This window comes from Penicillium malachiteum (assembly GCF_028827825.1).
Source record: "Penicillium malachiteum strain IBT 17515 chromosome Unknown utg000002l:1.0-8849297.0:1.0-8852440.0, whole genome shotgun sequence".
NCBI lineage: Eukaryota > Fungi > Ascomycota > Eurotiomycetes > Eurotiales > Aspergillaceae > Penicillium > Penicillium malachiteum.
Window position 1 is genome coordinate 4,845,276 of NW_026643095.1, and position 15,048 is coordinate 4,860,323.

Consider the following 15,048-nt stretch of genomic DNA (forward strand, 5'->3'; position numbering starts at 1 on the left):
GGACCGTAGATCCACTGAGTACTGGACGTAGGTTATCCCGGTTGATGTATCCGAGACTAGTCCTTGGCCAAATGTGTTTATGCCTTCAAGTTCTTGAAGGTTCTCGTCTCCTGGCACCTATTTTGGGCATAAGCCACGGGCCTAATCTCTCAAGCCAGGCCGTCCTCACCGATATCGGGAGCAATCAACATACCTAGGGCAGGTATGCTTGATGACTGAAATTCTATGATCTATCTGGTCCCTAAGGGGAGTAGAGGAACCTTGGTCCTTAGACCTCTTTTACTATGTGCTCGGGTACTGGAGGTTTTTTGACCGTTGACCTCTTCACAGTTGGTCATTGGATACTTCTATTTTTCTTCCTCCAACTTGCGTAGCGACTTACGTAGCGGCTATCCTACCCCCTTTAGGTATTTCTATACATAGAGGAGTAGGTAACCATTCACTACCAGATGCATGATCAACAGCAGCTGGGTAGCAAGCGTCACCTGATGGCGGGGCTTAGCTGACGCGCGGGCGCACTTCCCCCAGGACTGTCACGTAGGGGATTCAGCCCCGCATGTTACTCCTGATCTTCAACTTGACGTGGATATTTGTTGCTGGATCATGTCTGAAGCAATATCCTTCGGTGGCCAAAATAGTGGCATGCAGATAGGGAAAAGCTACGGTCCGGTTACGGCTGAGTTTCATCTTCCACCGGGTAAGAGATTATGTTTTTAGTGACGACTGATGTCGGGTCTTGCTGACCTTTGTCCAGATCTCAGTCAAGCATTACCTATTGCGCATGAAGCAGCATTCGACTCATGTGTCCATCAACACAAAGATAAATGTCTCGCAGGTACACGAACCGATATCATCAACCAAATCAAAGAGTGGGCCTCTTCCGAGTCACCACATGCGAAATGCATATTTTGGTTGAATGGAATGGCGGGCACTGGAAAATCGACTATCTCTCGAACAATGGCGGATTCATTCAGTCAGGTCGAGTCACTAGGAGCCAGCTTTTCTTTGGGAGAGGTGAAGGGGACCGAGGGAATTCCAGAAAGCTCTTCCCGACAATCGCAATGAATTTAGCGATTAGGATCCCTCAGATGATGCCAGTCCTGCAGGAAGTTCTCCGCGCACATCCAGGGATCGCAACAAAAACAATGAGGGAGCAATTCGAAAAACTCATCTTACAGCCCCTTCAAAAGCTCAAGCCACCTCGGGGGCTTGAATCTATCATCTCTATTAAGACCATGGTAATAGTGATTGACGCCTTAGATGAATGCGAAGGAGATGATGATATTCGACTTATATTGCAACTTCTTCCAAAATTGAAACGTCTAACTTCTTTACGCTTACGAGTGCTTTTGACTAGCAGACCTGATCTACCAGTCCGTCTAGGATTTTCGAGGATTGCAAGCGAGGACCACAAAGATCTCATTCTCCATGACATCCCTGAGGAAGTGATCGAGCACGATATAGCCTTGTTCCTTGAGCGCCAACTTGCTGAGATTAGAACCGAACGCTCCCTCCCTACAGATTGGCCTGGAGACGAAGATTTTCGAAAACTAATAACAATACCCATTCCTTTATTCATTTTCGCTGCCACTATCTGTCGTATGTTAGGTGATCCCATTTGGGATCCTAGAGGAAGTCTTGCTGAAGTCTTTGCGCATCAAAATGATTTATCTGAGCTAGATAGGACGTATCTTCCAGTTCTCAACCGTCTTCTCCACGGACAACATGGGAAGCAGAAGAGCAGACTCATCTCGGAATTTCAGCAGGTGATTGGCTCCATCGTGATACTTCAGAGTCCACTGTCAATTCTATCACTTTCAAAGTTTATAGACCTTCCAGCAGATCTTATACGACTTCGCCTTGACGCGCTGCACTCTGTGGTCAGGGTACCAGACAACGAAACAATACCTATCCGTCTTTTCCACCTCTCTTTCCGGGACTTTCTTCTCGATCCAGAAACTGCTCAAAAAACTTCTTTCTGGATGAATGAGGCGAATGTGCACCATACCGTGACCATGCAATGCCTATACGTGTGTCACAGTCTGCGGAGAAATATATGTGAGCTACCAAGTGTCGGCACTCGACTGATAGAAATTGATTTGGAGACTATCGACAAGTACATTGCTCCAGAGTTACAGTATGCCTGCAAATATTGGGTATATCATTTGGTCCGCTGTAACGAATTCGGAAACACAGTTTCCTATGCTTTCTCATTTCTTCGCTCTCATTTCTTGCACTGGGTGGAAACGATGATCCTATTGGACCTTGCATCAGATGTACTTGGTATTCTTCGTGATTTCCAAATATTCGTATCGGTAAGTCCTAAAGATAATCAGATAAACCTTGGAAGTCTGCACATTCATACTAACAGTTTCAATTTTCAGGGCAACAATGGATCTCCTGAGGATTTTGATTTCCTTCATGACACAACGCGGTTTATATTGAAAAATCGTCGTATGGAAGCACCTCTTCAGGTCTATTGTGCAGGGCTCGTTTTTGCGCCTGGTACGGCAATAATCCGTAGACAGTTTGATGGAGAGCTTCCTAATTGGATATCCCAGTTACCAACAGTTGAACAAGAATGGGTTGCAGAATTAGACGTCCTTGAAGGCCACTCAGAAGAAGTTCGTTCGGTGGCTTTTTCGCCTGATTCTCGCCTATTGGCGTCTGGCTCAATGGATGGGACAATATGCCTCTGGGACCCAGCGACAGGATCACACATACAGACCCTCAACGATGCAAATGACTATTTCAACTCAGTGGTCTTTTCGCCTGACTCTCGCATGTTGGCGGCTGGCTCAAATGATGGTACAGTGCGCCTCTGGGATCCAGTGACAGGCGCGCTCGTACAGACTCTCACCGGCAAACGCCGTGGAGGCGTGGTCAACTCTGTGGCCTTTTCGCCTAATGGTCGCCTGTTAGTATCTGGCTCTGATGATAAGAAGGTATATCTCTGGGACCCAGTCATAGGCAGACTTAAAAGATTTTCAAAGGCCATTCAGATAGTGTTGAGTCAGTATCCTTCTCACGTGATGGTCACCTACTTGCGTCTGGCTCCGCAGACACAATAGTACGCCTCTGGAGCCCAGTGACGGGCGCGCTCATACGGACCCTCAAAGGTCATTCCGATCTTGTGAGCTCAGTAACTGTCTCGCCTTGCCGTCTGGACCTACTGGCGTCTGGCTCGGTTGATAGCAAAATATTTCTATGGAACTCAGTGACTGGCGCACTTACGCAGACTCTCGACACGTGCTGGTCAGTTTGACCAATAGCATTCTCACCTACTGGCCGCCTCTTAGCATCTAGCTCATTTGAGATCTGGGATTTAGAAACAAGCACAGTCATACAGACTCTCAAGGGCGATTCAGATCTAATTTTATCAGTGGCCTTCTCACCTGACGGTTGTATACTGGCATCTAGCTCAAGTGACATGAAATTACGCCTCTGAGATTCAACAGTGGACGTCTTCATGCAGACAGGCTATTCAAGAGCAGTCAATTCATTGGCTTTCTTGCCTGATGGTCATATACTGGCATCTGGTTCAAATTATGGGATAATTTTCTGGGACCCAAAAACAGGTATACTCACACAGACTCTCAAAGGCTATTCAGGATCGATAGCGATCCTGTCAGTGGCCTTCTCACCTAATGGCCGTCTACTTGCGTCGGTCTCAGCGGATATGATAGTTTGCCTCTGGGACCCGGCTACAGGTGCACCAATGCACTCTCTCGAACGCTGTCCACGCTCATTTCATTCTTCTTCAGTATCTTTCTCATGTACTGGTCGCCTACTGGTACATACACGTGACTTGGATTCTAGGATAATTTGTCTCTGGAACCCAGCGACAAGCGGACTCATACAGACTCTCGAAGACCATTCAGATATTGTTCCGTCGATAGTCTCCAACAAATCGCATGCTCACAATAACTTAAACGCTGAGTATGGTTGCGATATTCTCGCGTTCAGTTCCTCTCATATTTCTCTTGATATTTCCATAGAGCACAACCAGTGGATAAAGTTAAATGGGGAAAGGAAACTCTGGCTTCCTGAGGAGTTCCGAGCCAGTCACAGCATATATTCGAGCCGTTGTTTCAAGGTTTATGGCAACATAGCTGCCATAGGACATTTCTCGGGGAGAGTTTCTTTCATTTAATTTACATTTGAGCATGTTAAATCTGGAATTGAGCTCTAATGGTCACTTTGCCACGCTGCTTATTTCACCCAAGAGATGAACCCAGATTCCAACTTAAAAATATGAATCTTTTGAAAAGTCACCCTTTGATGACTGTTTACTATCATATTCCCTACTAAAATAACTAGTAATATACCTAATAATTGACCCACATCTGCAGTATGGGAATAAGTCAGCGTACAGGTGGTGCCTCGTGGACTCGGCATACCAACCCTGGAGGTTGAGATCAATGACTCAACACAATAATCAAGAACGGAGCAACTCCTCCAGGTGCCAGACTCAAATCTAAACAACTCTAAAGAGATCCGATCTTGGCCAAGCCTATATTCTACCTTACTCGGAGATAATTAACGAGATCTGGAATGATCACCTCCACCCCCGCATCTATGGATTGCCCCCACGCCGAGATGTACAGAACAACTTCCCCAATCAGCCCACAAAGAGCAATTTATCCAATGAGCGTCAGTAACCAAAAAGTGGTCCTTATTATGATTCTATCTTGCTGCACTAATAAGGAATATCATTGGATCATCAACTCATCCACCGACTCCATAACCCCCGTATTCAGGATTCTCGCAACACCCCCGCATCCCCAGAAATGCATGACTCGGGCATCCTCCGACTATGTCTTAGCTTCAGACTGTGAGCGTGTTACAGGTCCTCGGCCATCGGACGAAACCCGCATGATATTCTGGGGATTTCCTGCAGCTGCAAGTTATTAATCCTGTCTTTGACTGTGAAGTCTCATCCCAACTATAACCTTCGTTTTCGTCGCCTCGTGATTATATAAGTCCTATCTCAGACTTGTCACTATGGCGTTGTGGTACTCACTAGGCATTGCGTTCTTCGCTGCCATCGGCACATTTTTGTTTGTATGTCAGCTTCTTGCTATAGTACTTGAGGATAATCAATAATTGCCAGTGATTATTGGATGGAATACATTGGGATGGTTGCTGATCGCGCGAACATTGAATCTAGGGGTTCGACACGGGAATCGCAACAACAAGTAAGTACTACTATTAGTGAAACCCCCATTCAGAAAGTAGACCCAACTAACTATCCTTTACAGCAATTGCACATCAAAGTTGGATCGATTATATGCACAATCCTTCCGATGGCCTTACAGGAGCAGTATGCTGTCCCGACTCCCCTATAACATGTATCAGCGTCTGATAACAGTACAGGTAGTCTCGGTTTACATTGCCGGTGAGGCAGTCGGTGCTCTAACACAAACATTTATCGGAGATAAGCTCGGTCGCATTAGGTTTATGCAGTTGATGTGTATTCTCGTGACCATTGGCACGGTCATCCAGACGGCTGCGGTGAATATCGGAATGTTTCTCGCTGGGCGTGTACTAGCCGGGTATGCAGTCGGGTAAGTGGTATCAATCAATATTTCAAGGCCATCTCCTTGCTTTTGAAGATAAAAGAAAGATAAAGATAAAGATAAAAGGATCACCAGTTGACATTGATTAACATCTATCAGAGGATTGGTCGCTACAGTCCCAATCTACCTTAGTGAGATCTCCGAACCCCGCTTCCGAGGCTTAATCGGTGGTATTTCAGGCTGTGGAATCTCCTTCGGAACAATGGCGTCTAACTGGGTTGGGTTCGCATGTGGGTATGCGCCCTACGGACCCGTACAATGGAGACTTCCACTGAGTATCCAGATCCCATGGGGTATTGTTATGTTCATCGGACTGTCAACCTTCATGCCCAACTCACCGCGACAGTTGATTCGGAGTGGAAAGATTGACCAGGCACGAGGAGAGTTCTCACGGATTCGACGTGGCGGACAGGTGCATGAGGTAGAGGAGGAGTTCCTGCTTATGCAGGCTCAAATTGAATATGAGATGGAAAGAGAGATTACTTCTTACCGGGAGATCTTCAAAGTGTTCCGATCTCGGGTTATGGTGTATGTTTTATTTTTCTTTTATTTGTTTTTTATTTCTTGGAATTTATTTCCTACAGAACTTTATTCTTGGAGCTAAAGCTGACCGCTTGTTTTTAGCTCGATTGCCGTGCAGACAATGACGAGCCTGACAGGTGTCAACGTGATTCAGGTATGTGGCTTAGGACCTGATTTGGGCTGATCTCATGCAAGCACAGAGGCTAACAGGCTTATAGTACTATCAGAGTGAGCTCTCCTTCATGCATACGTCCCAAAGTAGTAAGTTGTGGATGCTAATCTAGTGACTAGCTATTTTGTACAAGTCTCTCGGCATTGGATCCCACATGATCCTCGCTCTTGCTGCAGTGTATGGCACAACCGCATTCTTATCCAACGCTCTCACAACCAAGTACATGACAGATCAGTGGGGCCGACGCAAGTACGTGGACCGTTGAGCACTACCCATTTACATCTGATATCGTGTTCATCACTGACCGTGCACAGTATGTTGATCACAGGTCTTTCGGGAATAGTCCTGATCGAGATATACGCCGCTGTTATGCAAATGGAATTCCAAAATACTGACAATAAAGTCGGTAAGGGGTTCGCTATTCTGGGGATTTATCTTTTTGTTGTCTGTTATTGTGAGTTACACAGATACTTATTTAAGACACGCTCTACTGACATCTATATCTTGAAGATGGTTTCCTCAATAGTACAACATGGTTATATGGTGCAGAGGTCTTGCCCATTGCGCTACGTAGCAAGGTGATGGGTATCGCAGCTGCATCCCACTTTATTGTCAATGTTGCCCGTAAGTTGGAAGATCTGATAATTCCAAATTCAAATGTTTAACTTGAAGAAACTAATGAATAGAATATTCGAACAGTCACCGAGGCGGGCCCAAGCGCATTCGCGAACATCCAGCAAAACTATTATTACGTCTTCGTGGCCTGCACCGCTTTTTTCCTAGTCATAGCATACTTTTATTTCCCGTATGTGATTCTCCCATCTCCACAATAACTCCGAGACTAATAATTTTTTTTCATTCTAGTGAGACTAAGATGAAGACCCTGGAGGAAGTTGCGGCCGCTTTCGGAGACAAAGTGGTTGGGGCAGAAGATGGGCCCAAGCGGACTTCGGTGATCGGCGGTGCGGACCATATAGAGTCCGCACCAGAACAAGTCTGAACATTTGAAGGTGTAGAATCTTGGAAGTGAAGCGATGGATTGTATGGGCACTTGGGGGTCGGTGTAGAAATTTAATTGCATATTGAAGTTATGACAGCCCTAGGAGAATGCAGAGATCCTAAAGGAGTAGAAACATTCCGAAGACTCCTTCCTTAATAAGAAGGTCCGTATGAATATCTATGAATATGAATGCTAGGGTGCCTTAAAGCTAACTACATATGCAAGTTGCGGGTTATTGTATAACCCTTCATCTTTTATTGGTTATTCTCTCTATTTTATTGACTTCAGACTTTTTAACTTAAGAGCCGCGTGTGTCAGAGGTTTACGCGACCCTGAAAAAGCCCAGGTTTCAGCCACATTAGTCCCACTTGACACGTCGTATCCTTCAACTTCATATTAACTGTCAATTTATCCATGATTCTCTTTGAAAGGGCTTTAGTACATTCCTCATTGGATCTAGTTTTCATGAGTTATTTTTCCCTTTGAGAAAAACTTGAATACGATTCATTTCTTCTTTCTTTCACCGGGAGAATCGGATATCAGATTTAGAATTTGAGCATCCGAGTTGTTTTGAATTTGAATTTCCCCTTATCCGATGCATGCTGCATCCTTCCGACATGATCATCAGAGGAACTTCAAATTGAAGTGACAAAAAACTCAATCTCCACAAGGCTAATCCCTGTCAAGGACGATCTCTGCACAATAGCCATGTGCACATGCTCATAGGGGCCTAAAAGTACGGGGAGATAGGTGGTTTTTTCCTGCAGCATGGTCGGGGAGGGCACTATTTGCCACTGCATCATACTATCGGCGAAGATCCGGGGAGATATTGGGCATTCTAGTTGGTTTCCTTGTGCTCGGGTCCCGATGATCAGGAACACGAGGTGCAGAAGCCCCATCTCTTCTTTTGTTTAAGCCAATTAAGCCAATAGTTTAGAAATTCCATTTCATTCCGCTATTTCCGCTCATTCCTGGAGGCCTGAACCATGTGGTAAATGGATCCCTTTCTTTCTTTTTTCTTTTTTTCTTTTTTCATCTTTTCTTTTTCCCCTTACTGACTAAAGTTTTGTGTTTCATTTGTGACTTGCTTTTTTTTTATTTGTTATTTCTCCCCACAATATTGGAATGATCTACTGTTTGATCGAGGAGATCGGAGATCACTACCAAGACCATGTTAGCCAATGAAACTGTCATGGAAGAGATAATCGAAATTCCATGGAAGAGATAGCGGAACCCCGTTCACCGACCACGGGTTTGGTGGAGTCTTTTTGACGGGGAATTGTGTCAGGGACACCCGGATGGAGTAAACTGTGTACAATTTCATAGTTGCGAACCGTGGAGTCAATTCAAATTAAACGGTGAAATTGATAGTACTTCGTATAATAGACAACATTGAACTCTGATTATCTCGGGCAACTAACATTGAATGTTGTACCTGCACATGTGTTTACGGAGTACACAAAGTTGAATCTTCCTAGAATTAGAATCGTCATAGAAAATGACAGCCTAAATGTGGCGCATAGTGTGGCTTATTGTTCATGCACTAATATTTTTATCTTGTTGTTTTCTTTTTTTTTCTTTGTAATTTCGGATGACTTAGCCCCATTTGTATGAGGAAACACCGTCATCGGCGTTCTGTACATATGCACTAATATGCACTAGGATCGGTGCTGCCCTACCAATTCTCACGCTTGGACCTCTTGGGTGGCAAGGTACTTGCTGACCCAATTCAACATAATCAAATTGTGAATGAAAATTTCAATTCTCCTTACCCAATTAGAGTAAGAATGTTCTAACCTGGTTTAGCGGTGAATAGAATAAATATAATAAATATAAAATAAATATAAAATAAATATAAAATAAATATAAAATAAATATAAAATAAATATAAAATAAATATAAAAAATTCAAATTTTCAAATGTCTTAGTTCATTCTAAAAAAGCAAAATATGTACGAAAGAATTTCCTCGGAAGATCCTCTAGAATCCTGTATGCCCTTCTCAAATGTTTAACGCATTAAACCCTTTCGGCTCTTCTCTAACTCCCCCCCAAAGCCGAACTCCGCTACTTTTGAATGTTTTAACATTTTGAAGGGTCCATGCGAATGCTGCGAATGCTGCGGATTGACCTCCCTGCATGAAGATCAGCGATAAATCATATTTCTTTGAGTCCTGGACAGTGCCGTTCCGATGAGAATGTCGGCATAAGGGGGGAGATCTCATCTACCATGATACTCTAATGTAGTTTAGTCTGATTAATTCATCGGATGTCTGACCCGCTTCAAGAAAAACCTTGATGCGAGGACCCATAGCGACCCAGTAAAAAGAACTTTTCTAGAAGGTATTCAGTGATCCACTCTTGTGTGTTCGGACGCCCCCGTACTATTTGCTCTATTTCGGATGGCTGTCAACTGCAGTGCTTAACACTAACTTGAATTTTTTTTTTTTATTATTTTATTGGAATAAATGTTCATAAATCAATTTTGATGATGAAAGGGGGGCGAATATGTCAAATGTTCTCAGCTCTGGACCCCGGATAAACGATCTGTCTCTCACGCTTGCAGGTTGCCTCCTTTATGTTTAATTCTTTTTTATAAAAAATTATATTAATTGTTTTCCTCTTCGGGGAGTTTATACCATGACGCATCGTGGTTCCTGTCCACCTTCTCGACTTTAAAGCATCGTCAATTCCCCCCGCTCTATAGCTTTGGTGGATAGCATCGTTTTCTGGTTCAGATCAAATGGGCCCTTGACTTTATACTGGAGCCGCCACTGATCAGGTCCACATCAAGTATCCATTTTTCGATGTCAAGTCAATTGACTTTTTTTACCACTTTTTTTTTACTTGCCTCTTCACCGTCTATGTCCGCTTGAGACAAATTTCGCCATCGAAATAGAAACCACGGAAACATTTTCTATCAGCACCAGTATCATACTGGTCAGTGCACCTTGATATCATCATGGCTGCTTCATCTCGATCAACAGGGAAGAGACTCCCGATTAGTTGTCAAGCATGTCGAACAAGAAAGATTCGGTGTTCTCGTGATGGTCGTCCATGCACAACTTGTGTACGACGAGGCCTAGGTGCTGAAGATTGTATCTACCTTGGTCAGCCTCGTCTATCAACAGAACAGTCTCAATCAGGAGATTCCAATGTTCAGAATGAGCTGCTTGCACGGATCCGCAACTTGGAGGGTCTGCTGCAAAAGCAGATGATGAACTCACAGGCCACAACCCCCGTGGCAGGTGCCACCTCCCCACAGGGAGCTGTCAGTGCTACGGGTAGCTACTCAGAGTCTGATGTGGGTGCGGGTATGGAACCATGGGACTTCCGCAGTACCATGTTTGGTAATGTTGGATCCCTTCAGACATCTTCCTCGGGTCATGTCCGTTACGTCCCACTCGCTTCACAGTGGGAATCTGTTGTTGCTAAGAGCCCCGCTGCGGAGTGCTTGCGGGACTCCGACTCGGATATTGTGGATGACGACGATCTTCAAATTCCATTAGCTCGAAATGGCAGTATCTCCCGTACTGAGCTGCTGGCATTACTTCCCCCTGGCCGTTACTGTGATAATTTGAAAGAAGTTTACTTCCGTGTCTTTTCACCGGTATGTTTTTGTCCGAACTTTTTTGACTATCAACTGACGAATACTTCTCAGGTCTTCCATATTCTCCATGACTTGACCTTTGAGGCCGAGTACCAACAGTTCTGCCATGATCCAGGTAGTGTCTCTACCTCATGGCTTGCTCTTTTGTTTGCCCTCCTCGCTATTGCTGTCAGCGCACTAGACGACGATGACCCTCTTCTATCCGACCTTGGTCGGGAGAGGACAGTAAGCCGCAACATCAAAGCACTGTCAGCACGATATCGCTCTGCTTCATTGAGATGTCTGGCTGCAGATGGTATCATGACTCGACACTCCATCAACTCACTTCAAGCATTGGTCCTCGTCAGCTACGCACGGCTCCACCGTGGTTTACCTTTCTGGACCTTGCTGGGACTCACACATCATGTTGCTATCTCCATGGGGTGCCACCTCGATCCAGAGAGATTCTTCCTGGGCCCAATTGAGCGTGAAGAAAGGAGACGAGTCTGGACTGGGTTGATGATGCTCTACACCATTCACAACACATCCTTTGGCAGTCTTGATCAGCATCTCCTCACTCAAGATGTGAGAATGCCAGCTGATATCGATGACATTGATCTCCTTACTGGATCCAGCAACTCCATTAGCTCCGATCTATCCGTCTCTCCTACTGCCAGTCGACCCACACAAATGACCTTCCTCCTCTTGAACTTCCGACTCTACAAACTCTCCACCAAGATCTGCGAATCAATCTTCACCTACCCATATGCATCCCGATTTTCCATTACCCAGCTTGAAGCCGAGCTGATGGGACTTCGCGAGATCATCGATGCGCGATATCGCGCTGATCCAAGTCAAGAACCTCTTCCCGTGCACCATCAAGCCAACCTCAACATCCTCTACAGTCAAATCCATCAACTCTACCTCCTCCTCCTCCGCCCCAACCTATGTCGCTTGCTTCAGGGCGAGATTGCTCCAGAGACAATTGATGCACGAAACAAGTGCATAAAATCTGCCAAGGCAGCTCTATCAATTTTCCAAACTCTGTTAGAGTCATCTCAATTCACCCCTTACAAATGGTATACCAGCGGTCTTGGCAGTTTTAACGCCTTCCACGCCGCAGTGACTCTAGCAGTGGGGCTTCTGCACTCAGAAAGCCAAGCCGAGTTCGAGGAAACAAAAGAGATCCTCAGCAAGGCTCTGGATATGTTTGCTTCTCTATCCGTGCGGAGCGTATTCTGCAGCAAGGCAGTTCCAGTTGTTCGACAGATCATGTAAGTTCACCCTTCATATTCCTTGCTATCTGAACGAAGCTAATTATTTTCCAGTGATGTTATCTCAACACAATATCATCAGTCTCAGCAACAATCTCAAACCCAGCTTCAGTTCCAGCAAACTCAAGCTCAGATGTTTGCGGCTTTAGCACCAACTATGTCCACAGTCACTATGCCCGAGAACTTCATGCACTCTCAAGCACAATCTCCAGTACCAACTGTTGTGTCTTCTGCCAGTGACCCGACAATGCAATCGAGCTTTGGCATCAACATGCACCCTCAGCATTGGATTGGCCCCACTTCTGTTCCATGGGATACCCTCGGCGCTGGGATGCAGTATAGCTTTGACTCTGAGATGGCATAGGCCTTCTATCTTCTCCTCTCTTAGATTTCTTTTCCTTTCTCTTCATTTCTTTCTCTTGTCTCTTTTTATTATTCAATTTCTGGGGGCAAAAAAGGGCAGGATGCCCGTGGGTGGGTGGCTGACTTGATTTTTGTTTTACTATTATTTTATTTATGAGACCATGACGAATCAATCCATGATAATATTGAAAAGAATTTCAGAGAATAGTAGTTGAGTGCTAAATTTGTGCATGATACCAGTCGGCAGACTTAGATGTTTTCATTTCAAGTAGGTAAAGGCCTAAGCTTGCACATGTGAATGGCTACAGCTCCAGCGTGAGATCGGACGAAATGAGTACTTCGTGATTGTGGAATGTGACGAAGGAATGGTGATTTAGGTAAATCTAATGTTGCATTTCCGCGGTATCTATAAGACTACCTACATTCCCCTTGTTCAGTCTGTGTCGCAAAGAATTCGACAACTCTAATTCTCCATACCACAGGTACTTGCAATGCACAAAATTCCCAGTGGTCTTCTTGCCCTCTTGGTCTTCGCAGTAGCAGTCACTGCAGCTTCACCAGAGAGCTCCCATAATTCCAGCTCTGCATCTTCGATCAAGAACTTGAAGAGCAAGATCAAAAATGTGGTCATACTGGAGATGGAGAACCGGGCTCTGGACAACCTACTCGGCGGACAAAACATGAAAGGTCTAGAGAATCCTATCAATAACGGACCTTTCTGTAATCCGTATAATCTCACGGACTTATTCAAGGGTTAAGTGTGCAGCACTGCCAAGGACTACGACTCTATATTGGATGATCCTGGTCACTCTATGACGGGTAACAATATCGAGTTCTACGGCAAATTTACTCCAAGCAACGAGGCCATTACTCGTGGTGATTTGATTCCTACACAACAAGGCTTTGTTCATGAGCAATTACGTCAATATGGGAACGATGTCAACCGCACCGAACTCGCGACTCAAGTATTGAACTACTATACCAATCCCGAAGTGCCAGTTATAACTACCTTGGTCCATAATTATCTGACATTCAACCACTGGCATTCAGATGTCCCAGGAGTAAGGTCTCAAGTGCTTACAAAATCTATCACAATACGCCTCACTAATATAGATAATAGCCTACCAACCCAAATCGTGCGTGTGTTCTCTCTGGCACCTCAGCTGGTCACGGTACCGACGATGATGCATTTGATTCCAGTGTACACGGCTTAAAGCAGCGCTCCATTTTTCAACAACTCTCAGAAACAAATCATACATGGAAGAATTACTACACAAATACCGATATGATCGATGCCTACTTCTTCGACTGGACATTCACCAGCAACAATACTCACCTTGCCCAACCACTTAAGAACTTCCACTCCGACGCAGCTGCCGGTACTCTACCCGAATTCAGTTTCATCGACCCTTCTTGCTGTGGTCAAGGTACCAACTCGATGCACCCAACAGGACTAATCTCCGACGGAGAGGCCTTTATCAAAGAAGTCTACGACTCTCTTCGCGCGAGTCCACAGTGGAACGATACATTATTAATTCTGACCTTCGATGAAACGGGTGGGTTTCATGATCATGTTCCACCACCACTAGCTACACGACCCGATAACCTCACATACAGTGAGATTGCACCTAGTGGCGAGGAATACATTTTCTCATTTGATCGACTTGGTGGTCGGGTTCCTACATTACTCATCTCACCGTGGGTTTCTAAGGGTCAGGTTGAACAGAAAGGATTTAGTTCGAATGGGGAGATGGTCTCGTATTCTGCTTCCTCTATCCTGCGTATACTGGGCTATCTTTGGGATTTTGAGCCCTTTACGCCGCGTGTACGGGCTTCGGCTTCTTTTGATCATCTTTTTTTGTCGAGGAGGCGGGATACCCCTGCGCAAATGCCAAACCCAAAGGCGTTTACAGAGAGATCTTGATACATGGGTTTAAATTCTATTGTGTGCTTAAGATAGATCTTGAATAGGTTCTGGGAGTCGCGCTCTAATAATAAGAAAGCCATCATTAAAGCAAATAATCCCGGGTTTCAGGAACTTAAGTTTCAAGTAGCTAAGCTATCTTTAGGAACCGAAACAACTTCCATTCCAAGCATATCAATATACATAGATCATTGTATCAAATTCGTGGTAGTGCCCAGATGACCTCGGGAGCGGTAAGAGTATGGCGCCCAGGTCAGCACTACACCAGGGCAAAGTTAGGTTGAGGCGGCGCCTCGTTTCTTTGAAACCCAATGCGGCTCTGCTACATTTGAAGGAGTGCTTACTAGTACTTCAGTGGATCATCGTATTTCATTCTTGTTGGTTTCCATTGTAATCTGCACGGTCTAATCTAAAGGATTTAATAGGTGCCCGCTTCAAGTTGTAAGGTAGAAACCTGTAAGCAGCCCATCACCCGGGCATTTGAAGCTAGGAAAACAAAGTGGTCATTTAATTTAGGTTAGTCCATTAGTTCAGTGAGCCCTGGCTTCAGGCTACGTAAGGCACTTGTATGTTTTCACCGTAGTAGCCCTATTTCTTATCTTTGGTAAACCAGTTGATTCATGTGGAT

The 15,048-nt window shown here is 44.9% G+C and overlaps 5 protein-coding genes across 5 annotated transcripts; all 5 read left to right on the top strand.

Moving 5' to 3' along the window:
• Positions 1 to 603: 603 nt before the first annotated feature.
• Positions 604 to 1,065, top strand: N7483_004804 (NACHT and WD40 domain protein; the record flags this gene model as incomplete). Its single annotated transcript, XM_057088241.1, has 2 exons — positions 604 to 697; positions 755 to 1,065. The coding sequence occupies 2 exons, from the start codon at positions 604 to 606 to the stop codon at positions 1,063 to 1,065; spliced, it is 405 nt and encodes a 134-aa protein (XP_056948070.1).
• On the top strand, positions 1,062 to 3,071 carry N7483_004805 (WD40 repeat domain-containing protein; the record flags this gene model as incomplete). The annotated part of the gene is made up of 1 exon (XM_057088242.1): positions 1,062 to 3,071. The coding sequence occupies one exon, from the start codon at positions 1,062 to 1,064 to the stop codon at positions 3,069 to 3,071; it is 2,010 nt and encodes a 669-aa protein (XP_056948071.1).
• A 1,933-nt stretch (positions 3,072 to 5,004) lies between these two features.
• Positions 5,005 to 7,273, top strand: hxt8 (uncharacterized protein; the record flags this gene model as incomplete). Its single annotated transcript, XM_057088243.1, has 12 exons — positions 5,005 to 5,064; positions 5,171 to 5,198; positions 5,262 to 5,323; positions 5,377 to 5,567; positions 5,679 to 6,107; positions 6,204 to 6,255; positions 6,320 to 6,329; positions 6,393 to 6,522; positions 6,588 to 6,727; positions 6,784 to 6,897; positions 6,973 to 7,078; positions 7,138 to 7,273. 12 exons carry the CDS (start codon positions 5,005 to 5,007, stop codon positions 7,271 to 7,273), a joined length of 1,458 nt encoding a protein of 485 aa, XP_056948072.1.
• Positions 7,274 to 10,232: 2,959 nt separating this feature from the next.
• On the top strand, positions 10,233 to 12,497 carry N7483_004807 (Zn(II)2Cys6 transcription factor; the record flags this gene model as incomplete). Its single annotated transcript, XM_057088244.1, has 3 exons — positions 10,233 to 10,880; positions 10,932 to 12,133; positions 12,188 to 12,497. The coding sequence occupies 3 exons, from the start codon at positions 10,233 to 10,235 to the stop codon at positions 12,495 to 12,497; spliced, it is 2,160 nt and encodes a 719-aa protein (XP_056948073.1).
• A 490-nt stretch (positions 12,498 to 12,987) lies between these two features.
• Positions 12,988 to 14,420, top strand: N7483_004808 (uncharacterized protein; the record flags this gene model as incomplete). Its single annotated transcript, XM_057088245.1, has 3 exons — positions 12,988 to 13,223; positions 13,263 to 13,557; positions 13,617 to 14,420. The coding sequence occupies 3 exons, from the start codon at positions 12,988 to 12,990 to the stop codon at positions 14,418 to 14,420; spliced, it is 1,335 nt and encodes a 444-aa protein (XP_056948074.1).
• Positions 14,421 to 15,048: the final 628 nt, after the last annotated feature.